At 35.0% G+C, this 24,126-nt stretch overlaps 2 protein-coding genes across 3 annotated transcripts; one reads left to right on the top strand and one right to left on the bottom strand.

Moving 5' to 3' along the window:
- Positions 1-3,661: 3,661 nt before the first annotated feature.
- LOC120326501 (testis-specific serine/threonine-protein kinase 6-like) lies at positions 3,662-4,841 on the top strand. Its single transcript, XM_039392811.2, has one exon. The coding sequence runs from the start codon at positions 3,753-3,755 to the stop codon at positions 4,797-4,799; it is 1,047 nt and encodes a 348-aa protein (XP_039248745.1). The 5' UTR covers positions 3,662-3,752; the 3' UTR covers positions 4,800-4,841.
- A 1,139-nt stretch (positions 4,842-5,980) lies between these two features.
- Positions 5,981-20,236, bottom strand: LOC120326417 (uncharacterized). 2 transcript variants are annotated; one of them, XM_039392703.2, is made up of 20 exons: positions 19,954-20,236; positions 19,261-19,378; positions 18,750-18,905; positions 17,952-18,084; positions 17,294-17,481; positions 15,811-17,068; positions 15,293-15,414; positions 14,906-15,056; positions 14,022-14,167; positions 13,702-13,812; positions 13,226-13,415; positions 12,410-12,576; positions 12,000-12,113; positions 11,172-11,326; positions 10,101-10,282; positions 9,531-9,628; positions 8,956-9,032; positions 8,550-8,687; positions 7,422-7,635; positions 5,981-6,810 (listed from the first exon to the last, which is right to left on the bottom strand). In XM_039392703.2, exons 1-20 carry the CDS (start codon positions 20,217-20,219, stop codon positions 6,721-6,723), a joined length of 4,074 nt encoding a protein of 1,357 aa, XP_039248637.2. In that variant the 5' UTR covers positions 20,220-20,236; the 3' UTR covers positions 5,981-6,720. The 2 variants fall into 2 exon arrangements, with proteins under 2 accessions (XP_039248637.2, XP_039248638.2); XM_039392704.2 differs by lacking the exon at positions 13,702-13,812.
- Positions 20,237-24,126: the final 3,890 nt, after the last annotated feature.

The following is a 24,126-nucleotide window of genomic DNA, read 5'->3' on the forward strand; positions in this document are numbered from 1 at the left end:
AAAAATAAAAACGCGTGACAACGATGGGCCACGAGGCGGACCATCGTTGTCAACCTTTTTATTTTCTTTTATCCAATTTTTTTTTTCAATTTTTTTTTTTTTTTAATTTTTTTCTTTAATTTTAATTTTTTTTTTAATTTTTTTTTTTTTGTTTCATTTTTCAATTTTTTTTTTAATTTCAATTTTTTTTTTATTTTTTTTTTTTCAATTATTTTTATGTTTTTTTACAACTATTTTTTTATTTTCGCTTTTTCATTTTATTTCTTCATTTTTTTTTTAAATTTTACACGTGACAACGATGGGCCACCATAGAGGAGTACACAGAACTGTTTATACAAGGGAGTTTATAAGACAAGACAATATGTATAAATAGGGACAACACAATACACCAAATACATATATAGCCTACATAATGATAAAATAAAAATTTAGGCGTAGATACAGCACCCTTGAGTGGTGGGACCATATACCGGTAACATGAATGGGCGAAATATAGGAGGTACATATGCAGTGTCTATACGGTCGCGCCACTCAAGGGTGATAAATATAGTTTTTGATAGAGTATAGATATTTCGGAAAAAATGCGAGCCATGCAGATTTGGTGAAATGCTCTAGTGTTGCTATCAAATTCCTAGGTGTTATTGTTCTATTTAAAGGTTAAAGCCGAACGTGGTGAGAATTACAGAAAAAAAATAAACTTGATGAAAAGCATTTCAACAAAACCCAACATGATTGCACTTTTGACGCCGCCATTTTTTCAATTCTTCCTTGGACTGTATTAGACATTATTAGTTTTTTCACTCATTCAGCTCCAAATACAACGTTTTATAATTTCAATGGATGAATTTTACAATTTTCACTCTATGTAAATCGGCAGTTTATGGAATAGGATTACATTATTCTTCCCGGGCCGATATAACGGCTTAATCATTTAAAATGGACGACCTGTTGTTAGAGAGTTCACTACCATAAAGAGCATGTAGGCCTACTTAAAATTCTGAGCCGTCAATTTTTGCTGAACATTTTGTTAATCTCCGAATGTAGTGTTCGAGGACTCCCGATGAATTCTTACTTTTCGTGTGAGCATAAATTTGAGATAATCACAACAAGCACCAGATATATCTTTCATTAGTCCGATATGTAGGAAGTATAAGGTGAACTTATACGGAAGAAGAATACTGATGAATTCGACGGAAAAACGTAATACTTCATGGAATAAAAAGTTCGCATGGATTAAAATGAAACACTAAATGTTTAGATAAACTATCGAGATGGGTAAAAAATTCAAATTCATTATTATTACAAATTTTTTCTTAACGGTGACAGCCCATTTACCACTGTTTTGCGACACACTTTGCTAGTTCAGAGAGAGAAATCGCTCTATTGTTATGTCACAATTGGTATATGTTTTAATGAGTTTTCTGGCGTTAACTGCAATGTCGTTAAGTTGTCGAAATGCCAAAAAGAAAGTACAAGTTTTCTGATGCGTTGAAGAAATATTTTCCCCATTTGAAGCAAACTGAAGGAGGAAAGGTACACTGTACGCATTGCAGATCTGTTTTTCTATTAGTCATGGCGGACGTTCAGATGTCAACGATCATATCCAAAGCAGGAAGCACAAAACATTGAGGCATCGACTCGACTGACCAATTTTGCGATAACAAATTCGGATGATTCTGTGTCGTTGGGAGCCGACATTTACCTATCACACTGCTATTCATGACCAATTTTGCACGTTTAGCCTGAAATAAATGAGAGTTGGTGCATTGCTCCGCTGTTCTCCTCTAAATTTAATGATGATTTACTTCAAGCTCGAATGGCAACAAAACGCAGAAAAGTTGATGCTAAGTGCAAAGGGTTCAATGGCGTTGAAAATATTCAAATGGATTTTTTGAGATGCAATGAGGAAATAAATCTATATTCTATTCGAGAGATGTATCACTGCTTGATTTTTAATATAAAAAGTATCATCCGTTCAGTTTCAACTTTCTAAAAATATGTGCGGCCCGCCAATGACTCGCAACCCTTAATTTTGGCCCGCGGGCGACAAAAGGTTGCCGACCCCTGCCGTAGATGTTGCAAATATTCTGTCAGAGGTGAAGCTAAATTTGCAGGGAAAAAATTTGTATTTAAAAAAAAATTTTGCGATTTTTACGAGAAATGTCTATCGTACATAGAGCTGCACGATGAAGCCTACAATGCTGCCAGGCCACACATATTGACAAATTTGAAGAGTGAAATAAACTGGACTGAAGTGTTTGGTCTGCAAAATTGATAAATGATATGTTTGGTTAGCTGATCAGGTTTTGAATAGCGATGCACTTTTCGACGAATACTGATAAAGAGATATTTATCTGAGCATGGTTCAAATGCAGTTTGACTTACTTTGCCGGTTGAAATTAAGTGGACAGAGATGTTTAACGTTTTTTCTAACAGAAATATTAGCATTTCGAATTTGCAGCAAATTGGTTGATTTTGTTTTTCGGAACATCGGCATCTGTTAAAAAGATTTTTTCCATTGTTAAAAAATTTTGGTCCGAAAGCAGGTGCAGAATGCCAGAAGAAAATATAAAACCACTCCGTAACCTGCAAATTTAATGGTGATGTCTCTTGTTATCAGTTTTATGACAAAATCAAAACAAGAATTTTTGAGAAAGGTTCCATCTGCGGACTAATACTTTTGGTCTAAATGAATAATACAAACTAATTTTTTGTGTTTTTTCTAATTCAATGATCAGTAGAGATTTACAGCCGTATATACCCGCAATGGCATGGTAGACGTTCCAATATTATCAAGACTGGCAATCGACCGAATGTTTGCCAAATCGCACCGTCCCGGTTTTTTGTTTCAGATTTATGGTAAGCCTAATTATAATTGAATTATTGGCTCAACAAACGGGTAATTGTTAAATGTTAGGTTATAATATAATTTAGTCTTAGTGTTATTACTCATCGATTTTAATCGGTAAGTATGTTGATAGGTATTTGTCTGTTTGTCTGTCTGTTTGCTTGTCTGTTACATGCACGCGATATCTCCCGAAAGTGAAATTGGATCTGCTGCAGATTTTGCATGTGCATTCATCATATTTCGGACCAGTAGCCTATTGATTTTGGGCGAATTATGTCGTATAATTAGCGAGGTATTAATTAATTAGTGATGGAACACAAGGTTTCACTATGGAGTAAGAGCGCTGTTTTGGGGATCCCCTAACTTTCGATCGATAAGTCTTCGGTACCTGACCGATATTCTCGGTAGTGTTTAATCACATTTTTATGCTGTATGTCTTTCTCTAGAATAACTGTATACAATAATTGAATTGGTCATTATTGAATTTAGAAGTACAACAGCCCGAAAGTTCAATAAATTTCCGGGTTTGTTTGTTTATTTATGGCCCAAGCCTCGTTTCAACTGGGTTTATGTTTTTGTGATGATATTTCTCAACTTTTTTAAGGTTTCGCTTTTCTCCAGAATTTCGCATTTTAATTATTGTTTATTATGGAGTTTTCAAAATGAACTATCTATCGACCAGGTTGCATACCCGTGCCGCTTCGTTTTCGTGTCAATATATTTGAGCATCACTCTCTCATTCGTAATAATTGTGAGATAACAATGCTAAAAGTAGTTTATGAAATGTTCAAAATCATTCGGTTTGACCGTAATTATATATTCTACTAGGTTTGACTCAATCTAGCGTTAGTATGTCGAAAATATAAATTTATGTTTTATTGAGGATTCTCATCTTCTTCCATACATGGATGCCTCGTTGGCGGGCAATAAAGAAGATGAAGTTGTTGAATTGGTAAAGTTAGGAATTACGCCAGAGAAACAGATAGGCGAGGGAAGCTATTCCCACGTTAAATCTGCAATTTGGAAGTCTGAAAATAATGACGAGTCTATCCGCGTCGCCCTCAAAGTTATTAATAGGGCAACAGCCCCGGTTGAGTTCAAGAAAAAGTTTCTGCCTCGCGAGCTGAAGATTTTAAATGGACTTAAGCATCCTAATATTATTCAAATGTATAATGCTTTTAATATAAAAAATAAAACGTATATATGCCTTGAATTTGCTGGGCACGGCGATTTACTGGAATTTGTTCAGCTTCGGGGTCCTCTTGAAGAAGGCGAGACGCGAAAATTATTCACTGCAATATGCGATGGAATTTCATACCTTCATGAAAGGGGAGTGGTCCACCGAGACTTGAAGTGTGAAAATATACTTCTCGGCAATAACAATGAAATCAAAATTGCCGATTTTGGATTTGCTCGCGAAATAGGAAATTCGGAATTGAGCAAAACGTTCTGCGGAAGTGCAGCTTATGCAGCACCAGAGGTGATTAAAGGGATTGCTTACGAAGGAAGAAACGCGGACTTGTGGAGCATGGGTGTAATCCTGTACATCATGGCCTGCTGTGTCATGCCTTTCCGAGATCGGAATAGATCAACATTAATTCATGATCAAATGCTGCCTCCGCGATATCCTCCGAAAGTTGCCGAAAAGCTTAGTGAACCTTATAAAGACTTGGTGGCTGGGATTTTGAATCACATTTCCGATGAAAGGTACAGTTTGCAACAAATATGCGCGCATTCTTGGATGGACCCATCTTTCGGAAACATAAAGAGCAGCGCGCTTTCGATACAAGAGGCGAAGATTAAAAAGGAATACTCCACCGACTCGGGTTATGATAGCGCTACCTCAGGAGAATCATCCAGGTTTTCCGCTAATACGAGTCGGAAATCTATTACAAAAAGAAATATTAGTTCGAGAGTTTTCACTAAGAAAATAACTCGTGACAAAGTGTGACAATATACAAGCGATGATTTTATAAAAATATATCGATAGATTCTAATAGCAATGGCTTTTTTGATTTCGTGAAATTTTACTCGCTCGATATATATAGGTGTAACGCAAAAGGTTACTCAAAATTCCAATCGCTTTTGGCAATAATGTTGGTGCTTCAAGAAACACGAAAAACACGTATTAAAAGACGGGTAAAGAAGTCACTAGACTAGGGCTTGCGGGTGGTAAAGATATTTCTTCCCTCTGCACGCAGTCACCTTTGCCCTTCACGTTTACACTCATTTATTTAAATGTTTATGCAAAGGTTATTGTTTAACTAAACTATATAGCCGTACAGTGCCCGACAGTGAACATCCCATAGCAAAGTGGAACAATCCGCTTTTCAATGCATTTATGCCCCAAGTATTCTATTGCGTTGTCTTGCTCTCGCTATTGTTTATCCTTAATATATATATAAACGGTAATAAAAACGCCAGGCCTTGGTTCTCAGACCAAAAATTTTAATTCTAAGGGGGTAATACAAAAAATTTTCCCCAGCGGAGGAAAGTATGGTTAAACGAAACAATTATCCAGGGAAATGATCCATTTTCACGTCGACCGTTGTTCACTCCAACCACCGTGCGAATTATCTAACGCAGGGGTGCACAACACGAGGCACGCGTGCCAAATTTGGCACGCCAAACGCTAAAACGTGGCACGCGAACGGTTTTGTAAAATAAAGAAATATTTATGATATACATTAAAATATCACGTTTATATCAAAAACAGCAGTTTTTTTCAGGACAATAAATTGTTTCAATAAATAGATATCCGTTATCATGTATTGTTATTGCAATTTGTTTGTTTTACGGAGTTAATTTACAATACCACAATTGTGCGTGGCACGCGACAAGATTATTTTGAAAAATTTGGCACGTACCCTCATTAGATTCTAACGGAGTCATTTATAGCGAGGATCAGCAACCTTCAGTTGAAGTCCATAGTCGCAATAATACGTTCCCCCGAGAGTGAATTCTTGCGAATATGAAAAAAACGAAGATACCCTTGCCCCCTTTAACCACTATCATACTATAGGGGCGAGTGAGAAAGTTCTCTCCATATTTAACATCGGACTATGGCCATGACATTACACCTTGTTTAACGTCACTCTGAACATATACCTGATGTAAAAACACTCCACTGGACACACTAGAATATTTTTTTATTTTCAGAATTGCAAAAGACATGGACAACCTGGTGGGGTTTGAACCATAAACAATTTTTTAGAAGAAAAAACCGCAAGGTCGCCTTTTCCCAAAGTTAGATAGTCTCCAAAAAATCACTGGATCACAAGAGAAACCCAATGAAAAAAAAATGAAGAAAACAAATAGCTATGACTATGACAAATGTAGCAATCACACAAAGCAACAATTTTAAATTATCAAGCAAACTATCAACCATCAAACCTATGACATACACAAAAGCAATGATTGTAAATAATCAATGTTGTCAAAATATATAAAATAGAAGGTATCAGCACACACAATTAGGGCAGTCAAAAATAATGCTCTATAATTTATTTACACAACATGGAAGTAACTAATTTGGTTCGCCTACTTTACATCAAGTTGTGAAAGGGACTGAAATATATGGGCAAGGGGTATGTATATTCACTCGGTTAACACAGACAGTCCCCAACTCGTAATAGAACTAAAGCAAGGAAAATCAAAATAAAATTATGGCCTAACCCTAACCTGGTACACACACTACGTACCTAGAATTCAATTGCAGAAAACATGTCATCCTACATTCCACAAATGGTTGCGGTAATTAATAACAATGAAAGAAGAGTAAAGACAAAACACCACCAAAGGACAGGCCATTAAGCCATACTTTTATCATCTACAAATGAAAACCCATACCAAATAAAAAAAAAAAGGCTTAATTACGAAAGAAATTTCAAACTTCCAGCTGATGAACTTCTTCTTTTAGTTTGACGATGTCTCTTTGATGTTTTGAATTCACCAAACAATTCCTGTAATTCAGAAAATAAAAATTCCATTTAGAATAGACCCCATTTGGACCCCATAGTCAACATGTTCAAACGGTCTGCATGACTGATGAAATATGAGTTGTGTAGTTGAAGTCTTAGTTATTGAAATTGTTATTTTAAAATTGAGTGGGTTCAAAAATTTCAAGATTGGAAAAAAAAATTTCGAAAGCTTAAAATAGTAATAACTTGACTCTCAAAAACAATCAAAGAAGACTGGCCAGTGGCTTACACCACCAAAGTTTTTTCTGGTCAAAATTTTTTTTTTTTCAGAGTTGTGAGAAGAGGTCAAAAAAATTTCCTTCAATGATGTCAAATCCGAATCTAAGTACAATAAATCCATGGATTCATCTCGAATCCAAATCTTGGCACATTCCTAATAACAATACAACCAAGATGGCCGTAACAAGATTCAACACCACTGATTAGATAAATATTCAGATATTTTGACTGCCTAAGGTGCAGGAACACTATCATTGTCATTGAGACGATGCCTAGAATAGATGGTTGAAAAAAGTAGTAAAATTAGGCTAAAAGCATTAAAATTTTCTGCTCATATTTCATTCTGTTAAAGGGGCATGCAAAATAAAACCAACCTCATATTTGACTTTATATTTTGAAAGTTCCATATTTTGATCAGAGAGCATTCTCAGAAGATCAGAGTTTTCTTGAATTTTATTTGATTTCTCTTCTCCCTCTTTCATTAGCTTCTCTATTCTCTTTCTCAGCATTTGCTCGAGCTCATTCTCTTCTTTATTGAAATCAAACAATTTTTCTTTCGTTGATGCTAGCTGTTTCACAAGCACAGAGCTAGAAATAACAAAAAAAAATATTGTCAACATGAACACATGAACAATACCATTCAACAATATTTGTACAGATATCTCATTGAAAGCAAAAAGGCAGGGTTGGCCAACATGCCAATGGCAGTCAATCGTGATTTTGAGTGAGATTTACGACCCGGATATGAAACAAATATTTAGTTTCACAACCTAGAATGCAGTGTAAACTAGTCCTGGTCAAAGCGAGAGAATCCTTAGAATGACCATACAACCCATCACCAAGCCGAGTTTCTGGTGTTTTCAATACTTGAATCTGGGACTTTGATGCTCAGTTAAAAATTTAGTACGCATCCATTTTTGTGTCACTCCATTATCCATCAATCACTCTCAATATTACACAAATTTTTATCTCATCTCAGTTGAAGACAGGTTGGTCACCTCTGGCTTATGGTAACAAATGCTAAATGAGATTAACGCTAAGCTTGCCTGAATCTATCACTAATTCTAATTGAGAAATATAATTGAAAATGATCCCATATTTCAGGATTAACCAATCCACCCAAAAAGCTATTGTTGGCCATAGTAAAATATGATATTTTCAAAGTAGAAACCATATATGAGAGCAAGTAGAAATAGAATAGTGAATTCAAAAATTGGAGCCAAGTTTTAGTGTAAATTGTACATTATATGGCGCTCTAGAAGTATGTGTACCAATATGGAGGTAACTAATTTTGTTCGCCTAATTTACATCAAGTTGTGTAAAAGGACTGAAACCTATGGGCAGGATATATTCACTTGGCTAACACAGACAGTTCCCAACTCGTAATATACCTAAAACAAAGAAAAATCGGAATAAAATTATGGCCCAACCCTAACCTGTTACATACACTACGGGAGTGCCCATTATATAGTATATATATAACAAGCAAGCAAGGTATTTACTTTCTGAATTCCAGATTTTCAATATCTTTCTGAAATTGAAGTTGAACTTCTGCACATGCATTTATGATTGATTGAAATACTTCAGCACCTTCGTCTACCCTTGCTATAATGGAATCTTTATCCTTTGGGATAGGCGACCTTTATACAAGTATTGAAAATATATTGTTAAGAATGGCGTAACGTCATGTAAGTTAAGTGATATCATTAATTGAGATCCACTTGAATTAAAAATATCTATCTGTGCATACAAAGTTGAGTATGGTTGAATACATTTTGAAAAAATACAAACATATTTTCATGTTTGTTTAAGTAACTGAGCCAAGAATTACCAATACCACATTCAAGTGAATATTAGACTTGATTAGAAAACCCATAAAAATGAAAATTCGGAATAAAGTAATATCACCCATTTATGGCATCCCTTTCACAAGTAGGTTGATTATCAAGTGTGTCAGCTTTTAGTTTTTTGTTGTCTTGAGGCACCTGTGACATTACAACAAGAGTATAAATTGACGAAAAAAAAAAAATTATATCACGCGTATCAGTAATCTTGTGAAAACACTACATAAGAATTGTCATGTTAAGTTATTTCTGTATCCATGTGCTACACTTCAAATTCCTTTGGTTATATCTTGTCAATATTACACTATTGTTCATCGTGTTGTAATCACTGATTATTGTCGAATGACAAGGGACTGCATTCGTATCACTGCATTAGTTACGAGCTGTTACGAGTATAATAACGCAGCTAAATTGAGTGCGGCTGTAATCTGCAACTATCTAATTCTGTTGCATGATCTTGTGTTTAGGTTATGGTATGTTTTTAGTTCCTTTAAGCCATATTTTTGGTATAAAAAATAAACTAATTCATAAGAATCATCAATCAACATGTAATGAAATACTGAATTTCCATCGGGTATAAATCATATCTCAAATTTGAATAAAGCTGCAGGAAAGTAATATAATATCTATGGTACTTACATTTGGGCGAAGAACAGTATCAACAATCAAATCTTTTGGTGGGCGAACATATGGCGTCATCATTACATCATCAGGACAAGTCATGTAGTCACTTTTACCTAAGATAGTGTTAAAAGTTATTATTGAAATTACATGAAAATACAACTCATATTAACAATTTTCATATCGGTTGTGCAATGCAATGCTATGCAAATAACAGAAGGTATCGTCTGAGGAAATTTAGGTGTCGAACATAACGGTGTATAGCATAAATCTACATAAGCAGCCATGAATAAGCAGAAGCCTACTATGTATTGTAACTGTAAGTATTATTTATTTTTCAGTCACATGCACTGAATCAGATGTTAAGAACTCATTGCTGAGCAAAGTTTTGAGGGACTATTAAAACTATGAAGATTTATGAGGAAGAATCGGCGAAACTTGATCAAATAGTCATAATCAGGAAACAGCCGAGTGAGGTGGTGGACTTGTTTTTCGCACCTGAGATTTTTAACCAGCAAAAGCAACAGTATTGAGTCCTTATTAACTATTCTATCACCTTCAAACTATCTTAGGGACTTAAATCCTTACTTTTATGCTCAATTTCCGGTCTGATCATTCCACAAAGTCTAGAATGTAGTTCATGCATCATGGTCAATATATGCTTCATTCCAGAGTTTCCGTATCCAAGTTCTTCTTCACGTTGTTGAACCATAAAATGAGCTTCTGCTTTCGAAACATCAAGTTCTTCTTGAAGATTTCCATATTCCGATCTTATAGAAAAGGAATATAATGGATTATGTCGCGAAAGCCTAGCGATCAAAGACTTGACCTCACAGTGTTGCCAATCGTAGATTAAACATATTAATTAGGTTCAAATCGCATGCACCTCACCAATGCCAAATCAAATAAATTCTGGTTCTTCCAAATAATAATTAGTGGCAGTATGGCACCTTACATATCGTCAAATCAAAGTAGCTTATGACGCAATTTTTCGAAATGAAATATTCGATCTTCCATCATTATGGGCATGGGGCCATCTTTTGGTCTAGGTTTCAAAGTTGTACCAGTTTTAGGTTTGACTGTATGTTATGTTGTGTCATATCATATGTCCATTTTTGGCTGATAGGACCAAACTATTACAAAAATGTGATTTCTTCAAAAACTTGAAAATGTGACATAATCTAATTTAGTTACACTGTGGCAGGTCTTATACATATTAAGTCCTGATCTATAACTATAAATAATCAGTAATCTTTATAATGGGTTTATAGTTGTGTTTGATACATTTAGAAATAATTTATATTCCAGTGCATCCCAACTCAGGGGGTTGCGAACCACGACCCACCATGGGTATTATTATGAGTATTTCCAAATACAGTTACACACAGTTTTCAATTAGATCGTGAAATTGTGACATTATAACAATGTAACGATAGAATTACGCATCATTATCCGACTTGATCCGATAATATCCAATATGCAAAATCTAGTTTCGTATTTTAGTAAAATGCATGGGGATACATTGTTTCTTCTCTCATATATTAACATCTCATTGTGTTTGGCACAGAAAAAATAGCAATGAAAGTGGGTCGCGAACTGAAAAAGGTTGGAAAGCAAAGCACTGTTATATTTAATATAACAACTTAAAATGTTCCTTACTGCTGTTTTTCAATAGTTTTATTCAAAGTTTCAACTTCAGATTTCAAATCTTGTGTCAAGATGTCAAGTCTTGATTGTTCATTTTTTGAAATTTCTAGAGATTGTTCTGTTTCTGAAAGTTGTTCTTGTACAAGTCTCATTTCTTCTTCAACATACTGAAATAAAAGAAAACAAATTTGTAGTTTCTACTTTCTCTGCTGCATGATTAAACCTTTTGCGAAGACATTTGTGCGACCAAACAAATTTATGCTAATTTATGAATATGTCAAAAATTTCACGTTCCTCTTGTCGGTACCGGCATTGGCAATAAAAGCGGTATCGGTATATCTGAATCCATGTACCGCCATTCAAATTTTTTAATTATCAGGAAATATTTTTTTATAAATAGTAAATACAATACTTTAATTCAATCGCTATATACCAATTTTCACAACCTTGGAACAAGTAGGATACGTGGAGCAAGTAGTGGGATATGTAGAGTAAGTGAGACAAGTAGAACGAGTAGGACACATGGGGAAAGTGTGACATGATATTCTTGAGACACTGCCAATTTACTGTATTTCTACATTTTGTCTACAAGAAAAATACTAAAAATACTTGAACTAATATTTACAACTAACAGAAAGCAAGTTCGGCAAGTGAACAACACAAAAACACACGCTAACATGTCCTGACTAACACGCTAATTACGCAAACACTGTTCAACAGCCATTGTTACAACATAAATTTGTTTTTATGCACTGAAATAAGGTCATTCGAGGACCCCAAAAACTTGATTTGTGGGCCGCATTCGGCACGCTGGCCCCTGTTATAGAAAATAATACATACCTCTAATGTTTCAATCTTATCCTGTAAAGATTTACAATCTTGACAAAGTTTATTGTTTGTGTCTGTTAACTCTTCAACTTGTTTTTGTTGACATTTAATAAATTCATCCCGTTTCTGTGGAATAAAAGTAATAAAATTACTTAATATTCCCATACTTGCGAAATTGAATACTGATTTAATAAGTAGGTAGCTTAACCCTTTAACCCTAGGGCAAATAGATTATAGATAAGGAAAAGTGAAGAACCCAAATAACATTGGAACAAACTTGTTAATATATTTTAAAGGCAGTTTGTCCAAAGCAAAGTCCTTGCCCCTAATTAAAACAGTTAAAGATAATGACAGAGAAATTTGAATTCATGTCATATTTTTACTTATTGTGATACTATTTTTTCACAGAATGCTTTTTTTACCTGGATAACTGAATTGAATTCTGTGAATGCAGATTCAACTTCTTTTCCAACATGTCCTAGTTTTCCTTCAAGAAACTCAGATTTTAAAGTTTGTTCCTCAAGCTGCTTTGACAGCGTATCAAGTTTTTCTTGCAAAACAGTATTTTCCTCCGCATGTGAAGTGTTTTCTTTGGAAATAGTACAACGTACATTATTTTGAAACACAATTAAATAATAAAATATGCAGATTACAAACATTTGGACTATACATTCAAACAAAAACTCATGGAAAGTTCGTAATTATGAAGACTTTGAGGAGACCAATTCTTCTTACCAAATTTGCTGAAAAAATTTGAAAACTTAAACCTGACAAGGATTCAAACAATCTTCTACAAAATGGTCACTAGAGGGGGGCAGAGAGAAAACAATTCATTCGATGCTGTCACACAGTTAGCATCTACACATTGCATCAGAAAAATGGAGGTAATTACCCCCAAACGAGTTCTTCTCACTCATATGTGACTGGGCAGGCAGGAAAAATAAATTTACTGTAAGAAAACGTTAAGAGGCACTACCATCCACATCTAATCTTATGGTGTCTAACTGGACCATTCAAGGAGATAGAATTTCTTTCTTATTAGCGTTCAAAGATTGATTTACCAGCACAAAAGCATAAAAATACTAATGCATGAAGTAATGGATCTTTTCTTATATTTTTTTCTACCCTAAGTCACCACTGACAAATATTGATTAGGGCCAAAAAATGCTAATCTTACATGCCAACAAAGATGAGTTATCTGAAAATTATTTTTATGAGAAAATTCTTAAAATATTCACCTTTACTCAATCCTCTTAAAGCAGTATCCACTTTATCTTTTTCAGTTTTTATAGAATCAAACTGATGTTGAACAGATTCTAAACTTGAAGAATATTCTTCTGCTAATTTTTTCGTTTCAAAAAGTTTTTCAGTCGCTGCATCAAGTTCAAGCTTCAATTCTTCTATTGTTTTTCTAGATACTATCAATTCCTATAACACAAAGGACAAGATTGGAAAAACTAGACACAATTTACGCTGCTTATATTTGATTAGGTTAATATCCTAAAATTCGTTTTGAACTCAAAATATTTAAGCTTTGTAAAATTTGACACACATACTGCAAATGTAAGAATAAATTTCTTTTTTTCAAAATTTAGACAGGAATGCTGAATGGCCCAATAGACGAACGATGAATGAGACTTGCTTCGAAAGGACGTCACAACAAGAACAATCATCAGAATCGATCAGAACAAAATATAAGTGATAAAAAGTTCACTTTATTGTCATCTTCAAGTGATTTCCTGAGATCTTCATCATGTTTCTTCACGGCATCACTATAATGTTTCAAGTCATCTTCTTTTTTACAAAGTTTCTGATATGTGTTGGTCTAACAAATTGAATTTGAAAAAGATGGCACTTTAAACTTTGTGCTTCATAGTGTGTCACTGTCAGTGACCACTTATAACTTCACTATCAGTAATATTTTTGGCTTTGATGAGCCCACAGCCTACCTCAAACAAATTTACATAAAAAATATTTACATTTCGTACGAAAACTGTTACAGACCGAAATGAAAAAAAACTTTAAAAAGCTCACTATTTTCGGTTTTATTTCTAATAAATCCGGTTGTAAATCATTGAACACTTTCAATTCAGTTTCAAGTACTTTCACTCTTGCCAACAATCTGAAATAATGTGGCTTGTACAATATGTCATTCGACTCATCCTCTGGATTGAGTTCATCTGTGAAAAATGAATAATTCGAATAAAATCCATGTTATGAACAAATTGTTTCAATATGAACATTATATTGTAAGTTGTAACTGTAACATTAAATTATTATATGTTGTAACTGTACTGAAATATCAATTACTAATAACACCACATTAAAAAAAATCCTAGTTCCAGATCTGAGCATTCTTTTCAATAGCATTTTTGTTTGTGCATTTAGAATAGCGAGAATTATCAAGGTTTGATTTAAACAAAAAAATTCTAAATATCAAATTGAGAAACATTGCACAGTAACTGTTGTGGAATATCAATTTCCAATAGATATGGTAAAAGATCCTAGTACAGATCTTTCTTTCAATGACAATCACTTTTGGCGCTCCAGAAGTGTGTGTACCAATATAAAGTTTTGTTCGCCTACTTTACATCAAGTTGTGTAAGAGGGACTGAAAAACTATGGGCAGAGGGTATATTCACTGGGCTAACACAGACAGTCCCCGAACTCGTAATAGGACTAAAATAAAGAAAACCTGAATAAAATTATGCCCCAACCCTAACCTAGTACACACACTACAGCAGTACCCTTTTTGTGTGTTCATCTAATATAGCTTGGATATTCAATAAAGTATTGCCATGTTCTATACTTATATATTCTAATGTATTGATAAAATAATCTCAATCACCTCCTTGGATATTAAGTTATGTTATGCATATAAAAATATGCTCTAATTGTACATCTAATTCTTTGTTTACCCTGTGTTTGGAAAACCAGTCTTCTGATATTGTCAGAATCACTTAATGTATTCTGATCTGATTCGTTTTCCTTTTTTAGATTCTTTTCATCTTCTAATTGTTTTTGAAGTATGCATTTCTCAGATTGTAAAGAATCAACCTTCATTTGAAGCTGGAAATTGAATGAATAAATTACAAGAGCCAAAGTAAATCATAAATAAAACAAAAAAATTGTTAACATGTGATGTGCCAAGACTAATCTCAAAGATATTAAGTATTATTTAAGACTTCATTTCTCACTAAAAATCTCTTTAATATTGATATGCACATTCCCGTAATTGAAACTGCTGCATCCTTAAATCTACAGAAGCTGAAATTCAAGATTGACTCGTTTCATAGGAAATCAACCTGTTTCAATTCTTTGTTTGGAGATCTCAAGTAATTAAGATTTAGTTTTTGCAAAGTTTCCATTTGAAATTTCATTTTATCCATTGTTTCCAAGAGAACAGCCTGCAAAGTTGCTTTGTTAGCTAGAAAAAACAAAATATGAAAAAAAACTTCAATTGTATAAATTCCCAACAAAAATATTACAGAACATTAGGGTTAAGGATGGACAATTCAGAACATTAAATCCTAAAGGTTTCGATAACTGGATTTGCTTTACTCTTCTGTGACTCTCAAACACAGAATTATATATTTCAAGTGCACAGGACTAGTTATGACATCAGACAAATTTTTGTACCAGAGAATGAAAAATTCAATTTGTGAAACCTAACAGAGAAGACACTCTATATGCTTTCCTCAACAAAAAGGAATTTCGATGTTTCAGAAGAAAATAAGGAAACAGAAAACCAGACGTCAATGGACATTTCAGAAATACTAAGTGTGGTTCAATATAAATCGGAAAGAATTTGAATAACACTCACGAGATATTTCATTCTTGACGTCCTGTTGAGTAGCAATTTCTGGAGTATTAGCAACCCTGTTACTGCAATCTAGGAATTCTGCATGTTTACCAAACTGTGGTGGCCTTAATGGAGTTTCAGCAATAGGACATAAAATTTCTGACATCTTCTCTATGTTCTTAGTCGCTTCGTCAATAAAAATCGATAAATTTGAAGCTTCTTCATTCACGTTATCACTTGTTATATCTTGTGGAAAAGGAGAAAACAAGTTCCCACCGGACAAAACCGGTTGTGCAGTTGAAGAGTCTAACATATCTTTTCGATCTATTTCCTTCATTACCGTCATGTTATCATTATCGGGTAGAGATATAGACACCTCTTGACATGACTTGGTTGAATTGTCATGTAAAGTAGCTTGGGTCGCATCATCTTGCTCATTTGTATCAGAAAGCATAGAAAATTTTGAAGTATTGTCGGATGTGTTTTCGTTATTATGTTTTTCAGAAGCATTACAGAAAGGTGTTGGTGGTGAAATACTAATTAACAAGGTATCCGTTTCTGATAAATTACTTGCGAGTGGCGAATTAAAGTGTGAGAATTTCTCAGGCACTGGAATTTCTGAAGAAGCTTCTTCTATAGTACGTTGCGATGGTGTGGGACTGTCTTCATTTACATCACAATGCACATTGTCTGTAGTAAAAGTCAGTTTAATTTTTTCATGTGATTCTGGCTGCACATTTGCACAAATTTGAGAATCAAGATCTGGTTTCAAACTGCTTTGCTCACAGTTATCATTATTACTTCCATCGACGATATTTTCAATGATTTCAAAACTTTCTGTGTGATTTAGTGACGCTGCTACATTTTCGACATGAATGTTGGTTATATTTTCTGACTCGGGTAACATGCCATCTACATCCAACTTAGAATCTTCGCAACTTTGTTCCGGATCATCCATCAAGATTTCCACAATGCAGTCTTCGTCAGGTTTACAAAACTCTGTACGAGTGTTGTTGCCAACAAATTCGAGCCTTTTTGAGATCTCAGGCTTAGTCAAATTCGATGCAGAATTATTAATTTTTTTGAAGTTTTCACCTTTCTGCATGGTAGAATTCTCCAGCACTAAAGGAGATGTCTTGGCAGCAGAATTCAATGACAATGATTTTGTTATACTACCTGGGGTGCATGTCTGCTTTTGCATGCTAGTGCTATGAGGTGTTAGTCTCTTACCAGCAGGGGTTTGAACTTTGAGATGGGGGCTTTTAAGCGGACTATCAACCTGTAATAAAAAGGAGGAAAATGTGTGTATGTAATTCGGAATATAATATATTTCATATTTGGATAGATTTTTGAATTCTCAATACCTCAGAGAAAAACATAATGTTTCAATATATAAAAAATTCAAGACTTTTGAGGGTTATTATGAGCAGTTTATGTAATAACCTCAACGCTGGATAAACTGCTCAGAACACCCTCAAAGTCTTGAGTTTATAAAATCACCTACCTTGAAGAAACCAGCATCAAATGTGACTCTTTCCTTTTCTAGTCTAGCATTATTATCGCCAGTGTTTTCTTGTTGTTGTGCTTGCATCATTCCAGCTTTGGCAACTGCAAGTCTTTTCCTGGCTTCAGCTCGTTTCTTGGCGAAATCCTCTCTTCTTTTCTTAGCAATTTCAGACTTCTTTGAATCATCTGAAAACCGGATATGGAATAAAGAACAAATGTAGCAATGGAACTAAACATTCAGAACATTGTTCATCCACATAGTTCTACTCTTCACAACAAATTACACTCAACTAGTCAAAATATAAATAAATATTAATAAAACTGTAGCAATCTCAATATACTTATAATTGACAGAAATGTCATGGCCTCCATCACATCGGTAATTATCACTATGAAACTGCAAGGACAAGACAATCTTTTGTCTCTGTAACTTTGTGGCCGTGAGGTGAATTAGTGATTAAGTGGGTTAAAATTTTATTATTCATCATTTTAAATCCTTGCCTTACTGAACACACCAGAGATTCTCAGTTTCAAATCAATGATCATTCACACCGACTGACATGCCAATTTAAATCTTATAGTAATGTCACAAAAATTATACCATCCTATTTCACTGGGTTAGAAGGAGTAAAGTCGTTGATCCAGACGCACATTACCTTTCTTGTTGGTCTTTCTTTTAACAATTTTTTTGATGTTTTTTTTGCATACAGGTTTAGCTAGAATATTTGAATCCCAGTCAGCAGCCTGACATTTATTCAATAATTCAAATTTTGCATCAACGTCTTCAACCTTGAAAATGAATTGTTTGCCATGAGCCACATAAATTCCAACCAAACTTTTTTGGCTATAAATCTATCTTTGCTAACATACTATATAATATTATCGGACACAATGTGGACCTATGGAGAATTTCAATAAATACTTGTTTTTATTCATGGGAAAATTGTCTTTTTTCAATCAATTTCAATGTTTCGTAATAAAGTTGAAAGAAGTAGCTATGAGGCTATTACTAATATTCTCTTTTCACCTAAGGAGTCCTTTCAAGCCCTATTTTTTTCACCAAAAACTTTACTGTTTTATTTCAATTATATGAGATCGCTTTTATTTCAAATCGATCAGATGCTTTCATTTTGTTTGTCAGCTGATCTTTTCAGAATTGGTCTCTTATTGACTAAATTGGTTGACTATTTGATGATTATTCTTCACAATAATTTGGATCATATTTTAATTTTCAAATCGAATTATAGCAACAGGGGCTTTGTAAAAAAAATCAATTAATGGTTTAATCTTATTGTTTTTATAATAAAGAAATTTAAACTGAATGCCCATTCAACGGGTCATTTTAGTATTCAGTTCAAATAAGGAAGACTTACCTACAGATACCATTGCCAAATTAACATGGAATATAATAATGTTAAAATAAGGAGGTATTTAATTCAGTAGAAAACAAAAACCTGGAAATATATCATGTCCCAAAATCCCTGCAAATCCTGACAAGTCACTGGTTTTTCGCTTGTTCCAAACTCACAATTGTCAACCAGGCCACTAAATTGATGAAAACGTTCTCGCATTATTAATCTTCCCTGACCGACAGTTGTTCTCATGTCACCCTGAACATAAATTTGTGAAAGATTAATTTTTTTCAAATTAATATTTCTAAAAAGAAATATGTAATATACTCGGTGAATGGAATCAGGAATCATTTAGTAATATCATCATTTGTATTTCTGTCAATTTTTTTTTCAATTAAATTCAAATCTGAACAGTGCTATTTCAGTTAAAATTACAATATAAAGTAGAAGATTAAATAGAATTACTTATGTTCTCTGTTGGAGATATATTAAGTCACACATTGGAATTTTTTTCATTCAGACAAAAATATTTCTAACTTCTCTGGTGCGTACGTCCTTAAATAAAAGGGAGAGTTATACAAATCATCAACTATTCAAGGAAACATTTTCTCACCAAAATTGTATCATGTATTTTTACATTAACATCCTCGTCAGATTCAATCTCCATTAAAATATTCTCCCACTTATCACATGTCTTTGTGATACGTTCAGTTTCAGATAACAGTAGATTCCTTCCAAAAATGAATAAAAAAAAGGCTTAAAAATAACTAAATAAGCAAACATTGAAAGATTTGGTACAACTGGTGCCTGGGTTTGTAAGTAAATAACATGCATGTAATCAATGCGTTTTTCATTGCAATTACTATGGTATTCAGCTTACATGCAACTGTTGTTCATACTAAAAATGTTTACTGTTGATAGCAAGTTCCCACTAATTTATATAAACTTTTTGTAAGAAGCTAGTAAAATTATTGGTCAGTGGAATTTTCTATCCAACTGCTGCAACATTAAATTAATATTATAAATTAATTAGCAGCTGCGCAACAGGAAATCGCGCATGATTTGGATTGGGCATATTTTAAATTATCAAATAATACAAACGGTTACGTTTTGCAAGACCTGATTTTTCTACTATTTCATTCGGTTATCACAGATCCCATTCGATTCATATATACAGAGGTTGATAAAACATATTGATATATCTGTATATAGGATATTTATCTTGATAGCTGCAACAGTGATTCATGAAATACTGAAATACCATTATTTCTTCATAAAACGAATTACCTAAATGTACACGTCTTACCGAAAATATATAACATTGCTTGGCGATTTCGATTCAACGCAATTTTCAATATCCTTGTATTCCAGTGATGGACAATTTTTTATTAGTTCTTTCTTTGCTGATAAACGAATAGCAAGCAACAAAGCAGGTCCTGGTGAAGTTTTTGGCGTCCGACCAGCTTTAAAAGGTGTGAGTTTGGAAATTTCATTTTTTGGTGTTTGATTCACTGCTACATTGATCTCCCGTAAAGGAGTACGAACAGGAGTACCGGTATGGCTCAAAGACATACTAAGTAGTTTCGTAGTTATCTATGAGAATGGATAGGATTTACATATTTATCCCGAGGGAGAGGAAAGTCGGTAAGTTACCGTATATCATTTCAAAAATTCATAGTCAGCTAGTAGCTGAGTGGGGATTATTACGGTATGACATGACCATCAAAATACCCTCACTTCAAAATAAAATTCTGGCGACAGTTCAGCAGTTTAGAGTCAGGAAAGTACAAATGACAGAATGAAAATAGATAGCTGGATACTGCTGCAGTGTTGAGACTATTGTCACCTGACTACTACCAGACTACAGGGTACCGTACATTTGCAAAATAATACGGTACTCAAACTTCACATTCATCCACTAAAAACAAAAATAATAGTTTTTGATCTTTCCCGCCTCGCCTTCGGTTCCGCAAGGATGAGCAGAAAAATTATCGCCTCACTGCAGAGCAAGTTAGATAATTCAGAAATAACGCACAAAAACATCTATGGATTACTTGTGCCTATTTACAAATATTCAACTTGAAATAATTAAATAAAAAAAAATAATCGTGGCGCTCACTATATCTGAATTTTATTTAGGAGGGTTCATTTACGAAGATGATGGCTGACGTATATTTACTCCGAAAAATTCAGCGTTATTGAGAACATTTATTTAACCGTAAATATATACTACTACGATTTAACATATATTTACGATTTAACTATTACTTGAAAATAGTGTTTTATTATTAAAAGTGGAAATGATTTTTAAAATGTTAGCCGATGGGGAATATCGAGATATATACTATGGCGCGATGTAATATCGCGCACTCGCACAAGTGGGTTATTTTAACGCACACTGTATTTCGGCCAGATAACCATTACTTGTATCTCATTATCTATATCTGTTTCGAAACTTTTAACTTGAATGATTAGTGATTTTCGGATTTTCAACAATATTGAATAGTCCAGTGGCGGCGCGTGGTCATTTTGACAACCGGGGCAAGCTACTGCGGGACCAAGTCACCCCCACCTAAGGGGACAGGATGAGCGCTGTAAGTTCTCCCATCATTTTATGAGTATAAAAACCATTCCATCGGTAACAACCAATCGGCAAAATCGACAATTTTTAACGATAAGAAAGTGTCTTTAAAACCGGTCCAAGTCAAGGGATTAATAAATATAGACATAGTTTATTTTGAAACCTCTTTCAAAAGGAAAGGCAATATTTACCCAGATAAATACAATGACAAATTAACAGAAACTTCGGGAAAGCAGACAAAACCTAAAATAAGGTTCAAAACGTTACTATGAAGAAAGGAAAGTTAATGCAAAGATAAGGACATGCGTCGCTCACTCATAGATATATATGCTGCTAGACTCCTACTGCTTGAACATATATGCAACACGCCGCGGTTTCTTGGAAGCAAAAGGCTCAATAACGCGCTAATTAAAGTCATGTATCCCAGAAATAACGTCTCTGTGAATGGATAAAACAGCCAAGGAATTTAATCTAACTTGCTTCATTGTATTTCTGAGATACGTTTTAATACGCTTTAGCGTGCTGAATGTTCGCTCTGCGTCGGCGGAAGAAATAGGCGTCGTCAAAATGATGTCCAGAAATTTTGCAGACGCCGCAAAGGTAGTTACTAGAGTGTTATCTATGAGGAACCCATAGAGCGCGCAAGTTGATATGATGTTCAAAAAAGTTTGATTGGTGTATATACATCGCAATTCACTTTCCAATTTACCCACGTTTATCATGGGGTAAAATTTGGAGACAGTAGCCAACAAATGGATGGGAAATTGACGTGCAAATTTTGAAAAATTTTTGGGGTTCATCAAAGAGAACGCGGCAAGGTGTTCAAGTGCGCAGACGATCGCCTATTTGATTCACCAGAATGTCACAGCATTCCTTTGCAGACAAAATCAAACGCTGCGTTGTTTGCCCGAGGCGTAAAGAAGCACTCCACGTGTCGTCGTATTTTATTGTTTCCCGGATACGAGACACAGCATCGCAGAAGTCTGAAATACACGACTGCACAGACGTTCCATCCATTAGCCTTGACTGCAATGCGCCGTATAATACATCCACGTGATAGAATATTGTGGAGAAAAAAGCGAGAAAAAATGAAAACTCACCATCTTCTAGCAGACGCTTTAGACCTGCCGCCTCCCTCACAGAGCGTTCGTCCCAAACCGGAGAGCTCTGAATGCCATTGAAACACTCAATGAGCTCAGACCTAATTTCGGACTCGCCCTGCACCACGCGTGATTGGAAGTTCCAACGTGTTGGTGCACAAGCTGGGAGACGGCGGCTACATATCTGGCGAAGGAGGTCAGAGCGCTTCGGCGAAAAGGAAAAAAATGAAGAAAACCCCGAAACATTTGCAAAAAATATACGGACAAGAGGGGTATCAATTTTTAATAACGAGGTTAAATTGGTGTGCATAACAAGGTAAAAAATGCGCATGAGGAAAATCTTCTTTTATATAAACTTGAACACCATGTTTCGACTCACTCATGACTGCCGCGCCGTCATAAGTTTGAGCTATCAATTTTGACTTCGAGTTGTAAGGCTGTAACACTTCTTTCAGTACAGCCGATATCCCGCAAGCCGTGCGATCAACGATTGGTACAAAGCTGTGAAATCTCTCGGTAGGTTTACCATCTTTCACAAACCAAAAAATCACAGCCAGTTGGGAAACGCACGTGATGTCAGTTGTCTCGTCAGACTGAATCGAAAGGAAGTGGCAATTCTCAATTTCCAGAGCCAAATGTAGTAAATAAATTTTATACATTGAGTCGAGCAAATCATTTTGGATATCCTTAGATGTCCCTTTCGAAACAGTTGCGGCATCTCTCAAGATGATCTCTCAATACTGTATCTAGGGATGCGGTGTATTCCACCATATCCAAAAATACCCCTCTATTAGAAGAGCCAGCCCGTTCATCGTGCCCACGGAGGGACAGCTCGTGACAACCAATGAACTTCAAAACATCTATCAATCGACCGAGAACATGGCGGTTTTTCTCGACGTTTTGGTTGTGCCGATGAATAGAAACCGCGCGTCCTTCATCCAACTGTGCTGCAATATTAACATTTCCGAATGTTCGGTATTTTACTGCATTGTCCAGATCCACCATAGAAGATTGATGATCCCTGGCACGCTCGGAAAGATGTTTAAGATCTCTAAAACCAAATTTACACCAACGTGAGTCACGGGCGGTAGCAAAAAGTAGGCAATAAAAACAAAAAAGTGCATATTTGTCCTCGCTGTAACACAACCATTCGTGTTTTTTATACCAAGTTTCTGCGCAGAATGTACGCCGACGCTTTCCTCCGTCATGGGATTGTTCCAGTGAACAATTTTTTGGTTGATAAGGCTTAAGACGTTGTACCTCTAATTTTTGTTCCAGCGGCAGCTGCGAAAACGGAGTGCGAAGTAGTGCATCAACCTTATTCATTATGAGGTCTGAGTCTAAGAAATGCGAAGCCGGGAAGAAGTGAGGAGCTCAAAAGGAATGTGGAAAATCGAAAGCAAACGGACTAAAGGTCTCTAACTGATTCAAATAGCGAAACAAGCGACAAAAACGAAGGCGAGGAAACTATCAACTCTTCAAGCAACCAACGAACGAGAAGGAATGCGTGAATATGTCAACACGTTGTTGTAAGAAACGTTGGCATTGTGTCGTCATAATTTCGGGGCTAGCCCCGATGATTTAGTAAAAGAAACAGAAAACAAAGGAGACAAACGCAGCGAGTGGAAGATAAAAGAGAGAATACGATATACAATGAGCAACCGGGGCAAAATCGGCGTCGCCCCGTCGACGTTCGGCGAAGGCTTTGCGAGCGAAAAATGAACCATGTCGGGAGACTATGGCTAGTGTAGACAGTCTGTGCAACCAATGACATTAAACAACATGATAGGCAACTCTG

This window comes from Styela clava, chromosome 4 (assembly GCF_964204865.1).
Source record: "Styela clava chromosome 4, kaStyClav1.hap1.2, whole genome shotgun sequence".
NCBI classification, from domain to species: Eukaryota; Metazoa; Chordata; class Ascidiacea; order Stolidobranchia; family Styelidae; genus Styela; species Styela clava.

Bases quoted from the DNA above. Each gene is read 5' to 3' on its own strand.
- LOC120326501 (XM_039392811.2), top strand. From the start codon at position 3,753: ATGGATGCCTCGTTGGCGGGCAATAAAGAAGATGAAGTTGTTGAATTG.
- LOC120326417 (XM_039392703.2), bottom strand. From the start codon at position 20,219: ATGTCTTTGAGCCATACCGGTACTCCTGTTCGTACTCCTTTACGGGAG. The intron at 18,906-19,260 runs GTGAGAAAATGT...ATTTATGTTCAG, and splicing joins AAATACATGATACAATTTTG to GGTGACATGAGAACAACTGT. The intron at 12,577-13,225 runs GTGAATATTTTA...CTATTTCCAAAG, and splicing joins TTTAAGAGGATTGAGTAAAG to AAAACACTTCACATGCGGAG.